The sequence below is a fragment of the Micromesistius poutassou genome (assembly GCF_964030765.1).
Source record: "Micromesistius poutassou genome assembly, chromosome: 15".
NCBI lineage: Eukaryota > Metazoa > Chordata > Actinopteri > Gadiformes > Gadidae > Micromesistius > Micromesistius poutassou.
The window spans coordinates 15,703,511-15,718,510 of record NC_140285.1 but is presented as its reverse complement, the minus strand read 5'-3'; the positions used below and the strand labels follow the sequence as shown (position 1 = coordinate 15,718,510).

The following is a 15,000-nucleotide window of genomic DNA, read 5'->3' as shown; positions in this document are numbered from 1 at the left end:
AAGTGATACACCTGTACAGACAGGGAGGTTAAGTTAAACACCTGTACAGAGAGGGAGGTTAAGTGATACACCTGTACAGAGAGGGAGGTTAAGTGATACACCTGTACAGAGAGGGAGGTTAAGTGATACACCTGTACAGAGAGGGAGGTTAAGTGATACACCTGTACAGAGAGGGAGGTTAAGTGACTTTGAGTATTAAACCTGGAAAGACTTGGGTGTCTTGGGTTTGGGATCAAGATCAACGCCCTGGAAAAAAGGTTTCTCCATTCAACCCAGGCCCTGCTGCATCCCCTTATGTGGTGGGACACTGGTCAGAGTGTGGAGTGGCTGCTGGGGTTCAAAGGTCACCCCAAGGAGCTGAAGCAGTAATAATAACTGAGGACGAGTGAGTCGAGCAAGAAATAACCGAGTTAAAAAAATCCCTAAGACATCGACATATATTTACATATAATCAGAAATGGTATGAACAACTGACACATATCTAAACCAGCAGTTTAGAGAAGTGAAATAGAGGGTTCATAATTTAGTTATAAGAAGGTAACAGATTTTGCCAAAAAGAAGAAGTGGTATGGAAGAAATGTCCTGAGGTGTAAAGGAAGTATAAGCATCATCTTACTACATGACTGAAATCAGTGTGGAAAAAAAGTCATTGAAGGACCACATTCTGAGGGACTAGGGCTTTTAACGATTAATTAAATTCAAACCGACATTGTGATGCAATAGAACGCGATATGCAAATCGCAAAGGCTGTGATTAAAAAAATCATAATAATCTATTTTGTGTTTATTTATTTATTTATTTATTTATTTTTACTGTTACTGTTACTTAGAGAGATCAGTAAGATTCATATATATATATTTTTTTTACAATTCAATAGTTAAATTAAGATGTTATAATGTTAATTCATGCATCGATTCATCTCAACACATCGGCCTGGCCTACAAAGAGCAGTTTTTATGTTGACTGCTTCCAATGTTGTGTTGGTCATACTAAAGAATGATTTATTGCTTGTTTAGTGAATAATACCGAACATAAAAAAAAATATTGCATACGAAATCGCAATCGCAATATTGGTTGAAATAATCGCAATTCGATTATTTCCCCAAATGGTTCAGCCCTCCGAGGGACATCCACGCGTCACTCACTACACCTGACAGCCCTCTGCCATGAACCTTGTTTACCTAGCAGACTTCTCATAAGCACATGTGGTTAATCATGTCTCTTTTATATCAGTTTAATTAATAATGTGGAGAGTGGATTTCAACCAAAGAGAACCTCCCTGCTCTACATCTGACATAACTGTAACGTTTGAGATGTACATTCTCTACGTGGTAATCTACTGAGAATCCAGAGAAGAGGATAAGCGCATGTTGGGGGGAGCTGGGGTTGGGGGCACGGGCAGTGCCTCGCCTCTAGGCCCGATGCAGAGTGCTGTGATTGGTCAGTGCATGTAGGAGGTATCCACCCATTTTGGGAATATAATCTCAAGCCTGATTCCAGAACAGTTTAGACAGGTTTTGATGTTACTTGTGCGCAAGTGATTGAACAAAAGTCTTTCTTTTCAAACTCTGGCTTTCTGTCTTAGTGTTTTATCCACGACAGTGGTCACAAAGCTGTGTGGAGAAAGTGTACTGTGTATATGTTGGAGTGAATTCCTTTCACATGGAAACTCCCCTTATGGATGCACAATGATCAAACAACTGATCAAACAACTGGTGTGAATCTGGATAAGACCCTGCCATTCCAGTTCAACTCAAGTTTCTATTAGTCTGCCCTCGAGCAATAAACAAGACTTGACCTCAGAGAGTGCAGAGATTACAGTGTATATTAACAGATGTCGAGTCACACACCTACAGTATGTGTGAGTCACACCAATGTTCTGGGTCACACCTGAACAGAAACCAATGTATCAAGTCACGCAATGTACTGAAACTGATGTTTACAAAGACACCTGTACTGAAACCTATTTAAAGAATATAACAATATAAGTAATAATATTAATATAAGTTCTCACCCAGTCCGTGCTGCTTGGCTAGGCGGGATCGGACGATGGGGCCCAGCTGTTTGGGGTCGCCTGCCAACACCACCTGGCCACGCTCTGGGTCCAGTAGGCCTTTTCATAGAACAAAAACATAGAAAATGGATACATAATAATTGGTGGGATGTCTGAGAGAAAGAGCTGACACACTCTTTTAAGTATCTGATGGCTGGTTCCCCACCTGCCAAAGGGATAACTCCTTCGGGCTCTGAAGGTTGTCCTGCCTCGTCAACAAAGATATGGCTGTAAAAGCCCGGAGGGATGCCTGCTGTAACCAGCCTAGGGAGAGACAGGGAGAACACTTACAATCACATGGAGAACAGTTATCTCATGTCACAGGACCACACACACCCACTCAACTGCCGCTCCACCAGTACGCCCTCTGGAGGCTGGTGCAGGTCCCTGTTGTGCAGGAGGGCGGGCTATGGAAAAAGCCTGCTGCCTGCAGCCATAGCAGCCCTCAGCAAAAGGCCGAGATGAAACCATTCCACTCCCACTCGGTCTATATATTCTATCTGCATGTTATTTCTGTTGTGTTTGTTGTCCATTTGTTGTTAACTGTCGGCGTGCGGTCTATACCAGTACCATACAGTGCTAAAAATAATTGCCCCTCGGGGACAATAAAGTCTAAGGTCTAAGGTCTATGGAGGATGGTTGTTACCGACGCGGGCCCAGAGGACTGTGATGTTATGTGCAGCAGGACAGTTACCTTGAGGCGGAGAAAAGGGTGGTGACCATGATTTTATGCTTCATCAGCTCTTCCTTATCGGGGATATTGATGCCGTCCTCTCCCCAGTTGCAATTGAACTGTGCACGCGCGCACACACACACACACACACACACACACACACACACACACACACACACACACACACACACACACACACACACACAGTCATCAATGTCTTTGCATTGCAATTTAATATTTCACTAGGTGTGAGCTGTGAATAAAGAAAAGGCCCACCCCCGGCTTTTGGGTTATTTCTCCTTCCTGGCATTTGGCATACAGGCGGTAAACTTTAGGGTTCATCATCATTTGACAGAGCAGGTCAGCGGCAGAGTTGGTGTGGGCACAGGCCAGGATGTGGCAGGAAGCATGGGTCTTCTCCACCTGCCTGATGGCTTCCACCAACGTGACCGTTTTACCTGCGCACATCGCAAGCAAAGATCACACGTTGATGTATTTTTCATTATGATCTTATTCAATCCTTTAAGACGAACATAGGATCCAGCGTACCTGTGCCAGGGGGTCCAAACACCAGGTAAGGAGCGGGCTTAGAGGAGCCAGCCACGATGTGATGCACAGCCTTGGACTGCTCTTCGTTCAGTGTTTTGTCAAACAGACTTTAAAATGAAAGGTTCAAATGAAAATCTGGTTTAATCGTCAATTCAACTATGATCATCAAAGGTGCTGTAGGTACGATTTCAAATCTGTTAATGAGTGAAATGCGCTGTGAGAACATCTGTGACGAGCTGACAGCGCCTGCCTCTGTATGAGCTTATTTAGATTGTAAGCTTGGTTTCCTGTTTCATGGAGATATTCGACAGAACTGAAAGCTATTTGTGCCAGTGGATGAAGCTTTCAGATTAGGATTTATTTTGAAACCTTTTCTAAGAACATTTGTGTCTGGACAGGATGGGTTAGCTTCTCTCCCCACTGGGAAACATTTGCAATTGCTGGCCGAGTTTGTGTTCGCTGTTTGCCATCCCCAACCTCGAGCAACATGATTGGTCAATTTAGTTTTTTTGAAGAATAGGTCGGTCTGTTCGCCCAGATTTAGCTCGTCTGCTACCAGATTTTGTACTGTTTTATCTAAAGTCTGATGTGTTAGAATAAGGGTCACCAGACCTGAGTTCCATTGGTGGGGTGGGGTTGGTGGTGGTGCTGGTCCCAGTCGGGAACAGCACCTTCTCAAAGCCCCGTTCACCCGCCTGCTCCACCGCCCTGTGCTGGATACGAATGGTAAGGCGGTTGATCGTCAAGACAACGGTGAACCGCATGTCGTCACTGAAGATCTTCTGCAGCCTGCGGTCGGAATACAGACACAACTCTCACTCAGACCTCCTACTACCAAGCAAGCAAGTTCATAAAAAAGGTTAGGACAACAATAATAATGCAGATAACGTATCTGTTTCTTCTCTAAATCTCTATTTTACTATTTGATATTTATATATATATAAATATATTATATTTATATATATTTTTGTCATTTAGCGGATGTTTAATTCCATAGCAACCTACAAGAATGACATGAGTACAGAATCATGTTATTTTAACAGCAGGGAGGAGGGACGGGGCTTTGTCAAGGATCGCACTCTGAACCTTTCCGGTTTTGATTATTTTTTGCGATTTGTGACCGATTACATGATTACAACAAATCAACACTGTTGAATTTGGTAGTAAAATAAATGTTGGGTTCTTACCCTTTGCGAACTCTTAGCTGTACCTCATCCCCGTCGATCTTATGGACATGGGCGGTGTGCCATTCGGCATCCCTTGAGGGTTTGAGAAGTAACTGGTCTCCTGGCAGACAAGATGGAAAGTTCTGCATGAAACGTTCCACCTGAAGGATATAGTGGGAGAAAGAGACAAGTGAGATACCTCCAAGGTGTTTCAATTGGGAGTTTCACTCAGATAGGTGTGTGCGTGTGTGCCCGTGTGCGTGTGTGTGTGCATGTGTGTGCGTGTGTGTGTGTGTGTGTGTGTGTGTGTGTGGGAGGCAGTCTTTGGGATGGTAATCATAACCTTCAGATTAAACAGTTGCCCGCTTCTGAGCGTCAGCTGAACGTCAGACAGGTAGGATTTCCTCGTGCATTCCTTTTGTTCGTACTCCTCCAGATGCAGCAGAAAGTCAAACCTCTTGGCATACTCCTGCATTCCAAGCTCTCTTTCCAGCAAGTCCCTAAACAAATGAGGAACATCACATTGTTGATCAAATAACAAATTCCAAATGCACACTCAAGGCTTTCCGCGTCCCTAATGCTTGACCGATATACGGTTGATTTCATTGATTTCAATATAATCATCTTTTATATACTTACATTTCCTTTGATGGTAAGCCATCATTATAGTCTCTTATGATACGTATGATACGCATGTCAGAAAGTAAACGGTATTCCTTCAAAGGAATCAAAGGCTTCTTTGGGGTTCTAGTAGGAAGAAGTACAAGTTAGATGGATTCATTCCTTTGACTAATACATGCTTTGTGTCCAATGAACGAGCAGCGTTGTTGAAGCCTCTATGTGCTGTGTTAGTGTTTATGCATTCATATCATACATGAGGGCTAATTTTGGCATTGTCTTGTGTGTTGTTTTTCAAGCCAAAATGATCCTAGTAGTGTATCGTACCTGAAGCTGTTTCTTTTGAGGCAGTTTCTTTCAGTTTCAACAAACTTGATGATGTTTAACAGCTTTTTTATTTTGTATTTGCCGGTTAAGGCTAGCTTTTGCACTAACGTGCTTTTGTAGCTGACTTCAATGGGACAGGCAATTGTGAATGCCTCGGGCTCTTGGTTTGAGTTGAAGTGGAAGACCAGCTTGGCACAGAACACATCCGACTGGGGAAAACAACACCGCACCTGGATGTCACACTGTTTTCCTAAAGCAGAGAGGCAATTGTGAATGTAATCATCTTGTGAATCAGTAAATAATTAGAAAGAAAATGTGGAATTCCCCAATACTCCTCCAATCATCACGTATAATGTAGAAACGAAAAAATCGATTCATATTTAACGATATATCATAACATCACTATCATCACCAACTATCATAAAAGATAGGACATATTTTGATCTTGATACCTGGTGCAATAGTAAACGGCTTTCCTGTGCTGATCCCGTGGTCATCTTGGAGGGTGAGGCCGGCGGTCTGCTGCACTGCAGCGTACCGGTTAAGACACACACTGTCGTCACCGCTGTTGCACACACGCAGCAGAACCACAGGCTGTCCCGAGGAGGAATGATGAGGATCGTGTTTACACTAGAGTTTTGAATCTCTCTTCAAATCATGACACACAAACCGTTGTGAGATCGTGACGCCAAAGGAAAGAGACGTGGACATACTTTCACAGAGATTTAAATAATTGGTTGTGGTGCAAAATGTGGAACCGCACATCAAGTGAGGATCTCCGTCTGAGGTGAACGTGAGGCTGTTGTGCCTTTCGTGTACGGATGCGTTTTTGGAATCTAATTTCAGAATACAAAAAAGATATTGTTCTTAGAAGGTACACACTGTGTGTGTGTGTGTGTGTGTGTGTGTGTGTGTGTGTGTGTTTGTGTTCAGAGGCGCATCTTGTGAACAGGCAACTGCACTTCAGCCTATTTTTGGCCCCTGGCGGCCCCGGGCTGCCAGGGGGCCCCCGAGAAAAAAAAAAGAAAGAAAAAAAAAGACTTTGTTTTTGTTTTTATATATATATATATATAAGTATCATCCCTATGGCAGTGAGTACATAGCATTTGCACTAGCCAAATGCTATGTAAACTAGTACACTAGTGCACTAGTAAAACAGCATTTGCAAAATAAATGCTTCCACTGTTCTTCATTGATAAATACTCCAATGTCGATACAACAATGAAAAACACTCAAATGTTGTGTAACCGTGTTTGTGTAACAAACCCAGCTGCTAGATTTGGTGGTCCAGTCTCTTATCGATATATATATTGAACATGTTTTATATTGATATTGATCAAAAGTCTATCACAATACGATAATTTATTGTTTTATTGCCCAGGCCTAACGTGAATGCTGATGAATGTTGATTGGAGGGGCCCCCTAGGAATTTTTGCCTAGGGCCCCAACAGACTCTCAAATGGCCACTGTGTGTCTGTCTGTGTGTCTGTGTGCACGGTAAGGAACAAGCACATTACAAGTGTTTTGAGGTCTTAGAATGAGGTAATTGTAAGTGTTTTATGCATGCTACGTACGTCCTCCTCCTTTCGTGTACGGATGTGTTTTGGAATCTAATTTCAGAATACAAAAAAGATATTGCTCTGAAGGTACACACACAGTGTGTGTGTGTTCAGAGGAGCAGCTTGTGAACAGGCAACTGCACTTTATTCAGCCTTTTTTCGGCCCCCAAGAAAAATAAAAGAAAGAAAAAAAAAGACTATTTGTTTTTGTTTTTATATATATATATATATATATATATATATATATATATATATATATATAGTATATATAGTAAGTATCATCCCTATGGCATTTACTACTTGTTTGACGAAAATTATCTGCCAGACTTTGACAAACGGTTCAAGACTTTGCTTTAGTCAAGCCAATCGCTACATTTATGTGCTAAAAAAATAAAATTGGCAGCACTGATTTGTTTCACCTGAACAATTTTGACAGTACAAGCTGATATTGAGCTGAAGTCCAGGGCTCATGGACAAATTGGGAACTTGCTCACAAAGGAAAAGTATCCAAACATGAGGAAATGTGCTACCTCCTTGACTGCATTATTGGCTCTACTTATTTATGCCAGTCAGCCTTTTCCCACATGATAATTAGTAAGTCCAAATACCGCTCCACCATCACTGATGGTCATTTGGAAGCCTGCTTGAGACTAGCTTCCATCAGCTACTGTCCGGACTATGCAACCCTGGTTGACTCCATTCAGTGCAAGTCATCAGAGTATGTACTCAGTATATATAAATAAATATATGTTTAGCATTTTTTAAATCTAGGTAGATCATTTTGACCTGGTCATTTTGAAAGTAGCTTGGGCAAGCATTTGCCCTAGCTCAGGCCAGTGAACAGCATTTGTAGTTTGTTTGCTGTTATATTAATGTTCAGAATATCATATGTAGCACCTTTAAGGGTTTTGATGAGCACTGGAATTGTAATGTGGGTTTAATTACCTAAGAATACTATACACAAGTACTCAATTGCTGTAACTAATTTGAGATAATTAATACTTCACTTCACACCTCTGTTAGGTTTGCATTTTATACTATGTTTATATCTATTTTTGTTAGTTCTATTGTTCTACATTTGTATTGATATAGTGCTATCCAATTAATGTGAAGACTTTTTCAGTGGAGTGCAATATTCAATGTCTTCTGATGTGAGTACATAGCATTTTCACTAGCCATGGCATGTAAAACAGCATTTGCAAAATAAATGCTTTATGCATGGATGAACACTGGCCTTATACTGTTTTGGCCAGTATTAATATAACATAATATATGAAAGTGATCCGTGAACACTGATGTTGATTGGAGGGGCCCCCTAGGAATTTTTGCCTAGGGCCCCAACAGACTCTCAAATGGCCACTGTGTGTCTGTCTGTGTGTCTGTGTGCACGGTAAGGAACAAGCACATTGTAAATGTTTTGAGGTCTTACAATGAGGTCATTGTAAGTGTTTTATGCATGCTACGTACGTCCTCCTCGTGCACTATGAAGACCATGCATCCATCGTTCAGTTCAGCCCTGTCTGAGGTGACCGTGACATGATCAGCCCTGCGGGATTTGCAAGAAAGCCATTAGAATTTCCACCGATATACAAAAGCACATAGCTATGAATGAAACACATTATGATAATACTGACGTGTGATTTGCTGTTCATTTTCTGTCTATATTGAATGTTTATTATGTATTTTGATATAGATAAAACATTTTAAATGTAACTGCTAGAGTATGTTACTGTAAAAAACTATTAAATATATTTTCTTTAATTATTATTATGTTATTATATTCTGTGAATTAGAAGATGTTGGTGATGTCATCAACTTTCTACAGCTCTCAAGCCACAGCAATGTCCAAAGAAAATAATATTGTGAAACACAGTTTCACAATGTGACACTGTTTCACACAGTATCTGAATTAAGATATAGGGAAAGACAGCCCTAAATTATGGAATGCAATTTAAGTCTATATTAAATAAATAAATCCATATATAAATGAATGAGTGCCAATTTCATGGATATGAAACAAATTCATATGGATAGTAAATCTTGAAATAAATAAAATAACGTAAAGTTTACTTACGGGTACAAATAAAGTAACCTGAACCTAAAAAGCCTTTGAATAGGGGACGGCTTTTTACAATAAAAACCTATTTATTAGATTATTAGATAATCCTTTATTAGTCCCAAAGTGGGGAAATTTGCAAATACTACATAGACTCATTCATATATTCTTGTTAACACTGATTTATATGTTTATTGCCTCATTTATTTATTTAATAGGATCATTATGTATTTCATTATATATTTAATTTTGACTTATATGGCATTCCAAACTAGACAACATAAAATGCCTTTCAGAGCACATATCATATTACAGGTTAAAAATGTACGTTATTACATTTGGATGGAAAATAACTAACAAAGAACAACTACAGACAGTCATCAAAGGACCTGTCTGGTGATGAAACCATCGTCACTGTCTCTCCTAGCTTTACTAATTAGTCTGTCACCAATATTATTTGGTAAAATAATAAAAAAAAAAAAATTTGTTGTACCCATTCTGCCAAAAAGTGTGCGTGCACCCACGCCAAAAGTATTTATATTTATGGCATTTAGCAGACACTTTAATCGTTGACTTTTAAGTCAACCCGCTCTACCTCGTTATTTATGGTATAATAACGCTAACACATAATCTAAGTGCTACTTCTATCATTTATATTTGCGGGAAGGGGCGTATGCATGCTGAACGCTCTTCAGTAGAATCTGTAGAATGAAGTAATTTGGACAAATTATATTGGTAACAGATTCAGTGAAGGCAGGAGAGACAGTTACCATGGTTTCATCACCAGACAAGTGTTGTCCTTTCATATGACCAACAAGGGCTTAGCTGACATGGTAAAAAAGTGACTTTAAGACCAAGGAAGTTTGTGAAAGAAGCATCATTCACTTACATAATGTGTGCCGGACACTTTTCCTGATTCCCTCTTCTTCTTGGACTAAACCCCCAAAAAACACAATTAGTTACACAATTAATTAGATAGTTTTTTAAAACAAATGCAGTTTTATCCTGCATCCGCTTCTCCAGCAGGCCTGAAAGGGATTTGTTTAATTACGCCTCTCTTGCACGTCTGCAGCCTTGAACACGCTCTAACCCACGACCAGATACCTTCTGTCCCCTCCCACACTAGATAAGACCTCCAGCGCTACAGGGATGTCTTCCAGTTACACCAAGGCTCCTTAAACACTATGTCATTGTTACACATTCAACAGATGGAGACATTAATCTGGACCAAAGGGAGGCATGAACCTTGAACTCATGGCACACACACGCACTATCATCCAGATTGTGATATTAAATCCTTAATGTCAATGTTGTCAGGCTGGTGGTTTGAGAGTAGTTCAAAACATCCCCAACCAGGGACTCGGCTGCTTAACATAGTTCCTATCAATAAGGTTATCAATCATGTTGATGGTGCAAATTAATAATATATAAAGTGCTACTTTCTGTAAGGTATAGGCAAAACATTGTTATTACGTTGTAATTATTGCATGCATTCATACCCAGATTGGATGTTCATTCTTATCCTGCTAACAATTAAATAACATAGCAGTTGCCCGGTTACGGGCAGGATAGTTCTGCTTGTGTGGTTTGTTTCAAAACACATACATGTGCTAATTTGCATAAATACCACAACAGATCTAAACATTGATAGCCAGGTGAAAATGTCTTAGAGTCTTGTTGACTAGACTCTACAATGTCTTGTAGAGTCTTGTTGACATCTTACAGTAAAAGACTATAGAGGCAAACAAATGTCACCACAAGGGGCAGAGATTCAGTCATTCGTTCAAGGTCCACTCAACTGTTAATCAACTTTCAATAAGTTGTCAGGTAAGAAAGATTGTTTGATCCAGCAACTTTCTATTTGACCTACCTTTTGTCTTCTGCATTCTCCTTAACCTTGTCTCCTGTTCTTCCCTCAGACTCATCCCCCAGAAACAGCCCCACGTACCCAGCCCCAAACCCCCTCTCTGCATAATAATAATTAATAAAGGCTGGTTTAAAGTACTTCTTCCTGCCTCTATTATTAATGCTCATGGGTAGCCTAAATGGGTTCCATTCAGACCTTAACATTAAGTATTTTACTGTTATATGTCAACAAGATTCAACAAGACATTTTCACCTGGCTATATTCAATGTTTTGATCTGTTGTGGTATTTAATTTCAAATAAGCACATGAAGAATGAATAGGCGTATGAATAGGCTATATATGGGGCTTTTTCTAGACTTTCCCCTAATGGGATTCTTCAGGGCTTTTTTGCCATAGTCAGGACCTATTGAGGATACAAAATCAGTTGAGTTTGCTTCTGTTGCAATTTGTTTGACCTTTTTTCATAAAATGACTGGACGAATTGTTGTCAAGGCCATTGTTGATGTCTAAAAAATGTTAAATCAACTGTTCATTGGTTATATGTTAATTTACATAGCGTCAATTATATTCTGTGTAATGGTAATAGGCCTACCTGCAAAATTTGCATTTTTATATGAAGTGTGGCCGATTATGGGCCGATGCTTAGTGTCATTCCCTCTCTTCTTCCAACCACTGTCCTGTGACTCCTGTCCGTATTAACGTTTTGATTTCTAAAAGGGCCGCCTTGCCAACCTGTTATGTTTTGTTTTGGTTATCGTCCGCGGTGCCAACCAGTTTCTCGTTGTAATGCTGTGCTGATTAAGGCTTTCAATTTCAACGGAAACACCGTTTCTGTTTCGGTTCTGCTGCTGATCGGCCTAACGCCTATCGCCCCCCCGCAGCGCGCTTTAAAACTTTTCTCAGAATTCGAAGATAAAGACAAAGACAAGATAACGTTCACAAATTAACATGACTTAGGCCTACCTGCTATCTCAACTTTATCCGCCGCCTTTAACAACCCTAATTGTATATGTGTGCCTGTCTACACTTCTGAAACGATAAAAGTGACAGAAAAGAAGGAAGCGCCACTCGAGCGGTTGGTGGACAAGCCCACAAATTGGGAGGACCAACCAAAACGGAATTAGGCCTACTCTGAAATGAAAACGAATCAATTATGTTGTGAAACTTGAGAAGGGAAAAGAAGGGAAATACAGATAACAATAAGGGAAGAGCTATCAAACCAAAATAGAACAAAAATATATATAGGCCTAGGGCGAAGCACCTCTCTGATTTGATTAGCAAACACTCAAATAGACCCAACATTCTATTTAGCACTATTAACTATTTTATCAACCCTCTTAACTCCCCAGTTGCTGATGTATCTACTGATAACTGCGAGAAATTCCTCAAGTTTTTCACTGATAAAATAGAGAACATCAGATCATTGTTTACCCCCTCCTCATCACCCACTCCACCAGATTACTCTGGTGCACCAGTTATTTTTAACCAATCCAATTTCAGCCCATTTCTCTCACTGAACTGCGGGATTTAGTATTGCACATGAAACCCACTACATCCCCCCATGATGCCATTCCGTCCTCTATCATAAAGGGTGTTTTTGATGCAGTTGGCCCCTCAATTCAGGTCATGGGTCCTAAGTGGGTGTGGGTCGAAATCAACCCTCACCGTCGTGAAGTTTCTCAGAAAACGACCCCTCCCTCTTCCCCCGATAGGCTTCGGGACCTGAGTCACGCCTGTCCGCCCGTGTCGGATGCCCTCGGTCTAGTCTAGCTCTGTCGTGTCGAGACCCCTGTCCACAGGCGTGCTCCTCTCAGTCAGTCCCTCTAGGATATATTCTAATTTTTACGCTGGCACGCTTCGATCAACTCACCGGGGAAACAAACCAACCCGGCACCTCTCCACACCACGAACGGATCAAGTGAACCCAACCTCTTAAACTATTGGCCCACTCCCCGCATCAACACAGCAACACAAGAACACCAACCCTTTGTATCATGCGCTCCTCACCTGTAGACGACCGGGAGAGCGGGTCCTCGCGGTGAGGGGAAACCCCTCCTGGGTCACCCGCGAAAGCACCGAGTCCGAAACCGGGGTTGTAATTGCCTACTACAACACGTAGTCGGGTGGTTTTATTCCAATTAATCCAATTCGTTTTATGCTTCTTATAAGAAAAATTAAAAAAAGTAATACAAACACAAAAGTAAAGAGAAAAGTTGTGCTGCAACTGGCTGGCTGTCCCTAGAGTCTATCTACCTCCTACGTGTGTAATCTCCTTTTCTTATTCTCCTTATCGAACATTCTAGTTCTAGCTGGTTCCAAACGATACATGCTTACAGGTGACATTTGTTCGTACAGAGGTCAAACCGAAAAAAGTCGAACCACGTCCTGCCTTGTATGCCTAACTCTGGGTAGGGGGCCCCTTTTTCAAGAAGTGAGCATGTTGCAAAAGTTGGCCAGCTGCACAGTAGTTTTTTCACACAACACAAAGGTTTCCATCAGACAGACATTATATTTCTATCAGACAGACAATATAATGGTTATATAGGTCCTTTAGCTAAAGCATGAATACATGGTAGGCGTGAATACATGATGTGCTGGCATATATTGCCTAAGGAAATGCACTTTTGAAATTTAATGCAAAATGATACGAAGCAATGTCCATATAAGTGCGCATAACTGGACTGCAAGGGTAATAAGTAATGTCCATATAAGGACTGCTGTTTTGTCACAGTTGATTCCCTTTCTGACCACCCACAACACACTAGAACCTTTTCAATCAGGTTTTAGATCCCTTCACAGCACAGAAACAGCCCTGCTTAAAGTAACGAATGACCTGCTCCTCACTTTGGACTCTGGTGATAATGCCATCTTGATACTACTTGACCTTAGTGCTGCTTTTGACACCGTAGATCACAACATCCTCCTCACCCGCCTGGACCAGCAAGTGGGCATTAGGGAGACTGCACTACTTTGGTTCAGCTCTTACCTTAAACATAGGACTTTCTCTGTCTCTATTGGCCAGTTCTCATTATGATCGTTCATCATCTGCCCCTGTCTCTTATGGGGTCCCTCAGGGGTCCATCCTGGGTCCCATACTCTTCAGCCTGTATATGCTCCCACTGGGTGACATTATAAGAAAGCATGACATCTCCTTTCACCTCTGTGCCGATGATTCTCAGCTGTACCTGCCTTTAAAATCTAGGGACTCCATCCAATCTCTCCTGGTCTGTCTTGAAGACATAAGAAACTGGATGGCCAACAACTTCCTCCAGCTAAATGGTAACAAGACAGAAGTCATCATTTTTGGTCCCCCCAAGGCAAGATGCACTGTACTAATTAATTCAGGTGACCTCGCTCCACTTGTCACACCCTACGCAAGAAACCTCGGTGTCATCCTTGACTCCGAAATCTGTCTTGACAAACAGATTAGCAATGTTGGCAAGAATAGTTTCCACCAACTCAGAGTGATCTCCCGCCTCAAATCCTTCCTATCCCATAACGACCTGGAGATAGTTATCCATGCCTTCATTACATCACGGCTGGATTATTGCAATTCCCTCTACCTCTGCCTCCCCCAATCCTCACTCAGACGTTTACAGCTGGTCCAAAATGCAGCAGCGCGTCTTTTAACTGGCACCAGGAGGCGAGCACATCACCCCCATTCTGGCCTCCTTGCACTTGGCTCCCTATTCTTTTTAGGATACAGTTTAAAGTTTTATGATTTGTTTTTAAGGCACTCAATGGGCTGGCCCCAGCCTACATCAATGACCTTGTACAACCCCACTCAGTCCAAAGGTCCCTCAGATCCTCCAACAAAGGGCTTCTGCATGTGCCACGCTCACGGCTCAAGCAGAGAGGTGACAGAGCCTTTGCTGTCTCTGCTCCACGTCTGTGGAACCAGCTCCCCCAGGACATTAGATCTGCCCCCTCCATTTCTGCCTTCAAGTCTAGGCTAAAAACCCACTTTTACTCCCTGACCTTCCTTGCCTCCTAACACATTTACCTACTGCTCATGTCTATGTGGTGTGCCCTGATATTGAATGCCCCCCTTTTTTGTATTGATCTTAGGACTTCCGGTCAAATTGTATTGTTGTATTGTGTATTGACATTGTACAGCACTTTGGTCAGTGTA

General features: G+C 41.5%; 1 protein-coding gene across 1 annotated transcript in view; it reads right to left on the bottom strand.

The window, feature by feature from the left end:
• LOC311360155 (putative helicase mov-10-B.1) overlaps positions 1-11,891 on the bottom strand; it is a 32,963-nt gene extending 21,072 nt beyond the window's left edge. Inside the window, exons 1-14 of the mRNA XM_084480251.1 lie at positions 11,832-11,891; positions 9,891-9,935; positions 8,413-8,491; positions 5,839-5,980; positions 5,387-5,636; positions 5,081-5,188; positions 4,785-4,941; positions 4,463-4,602; positions 3,888-4,064; positions 3,276-3,382; positions 3,003-3,184; positions 2,748-2,845; positions 2,220-2,317; positions 2,015-2,113 (exon numbers count right to left, since the gene is read on the bottom strand). Coding sequence (XP_084336377.1) covers positions 2,015-2,113; positions 2,220-2,317; positions 2,748-2,845; positions 3,003-3,184; positions 3,276-3,382; positions 3,888-4,064; positions 4,463-4,602; positions 4,785-4,941; positions 5,081-5,188; positions 5,387-5,636; positions 5,839-5,980; positions 8,413-8,491; positions 9,891-9,892 — 1,639 coding nt within the window. The 5' untranslated portion in view covers positions 9,893-9,935; positions 11,832-11,891. The remainder of the gene's footprint in view (positions 1-2,014; positions 2,114-2,219; positions 2,318-2,747; positions 2,846-3,002; positions 3,185-3,275; positions 3,383-3,887; positions 4,065-4,462; positions 4,603-4,784; positions 4,942-5,080; positions 5,189-5,386; positions 5,637-5,838; positions 5,981-8,412; positions 8,492-9,890; positions 9,936-11,831) is intronic.
• Positions 11,892-15,000: the final 3,109 nt, after the last annotated feature.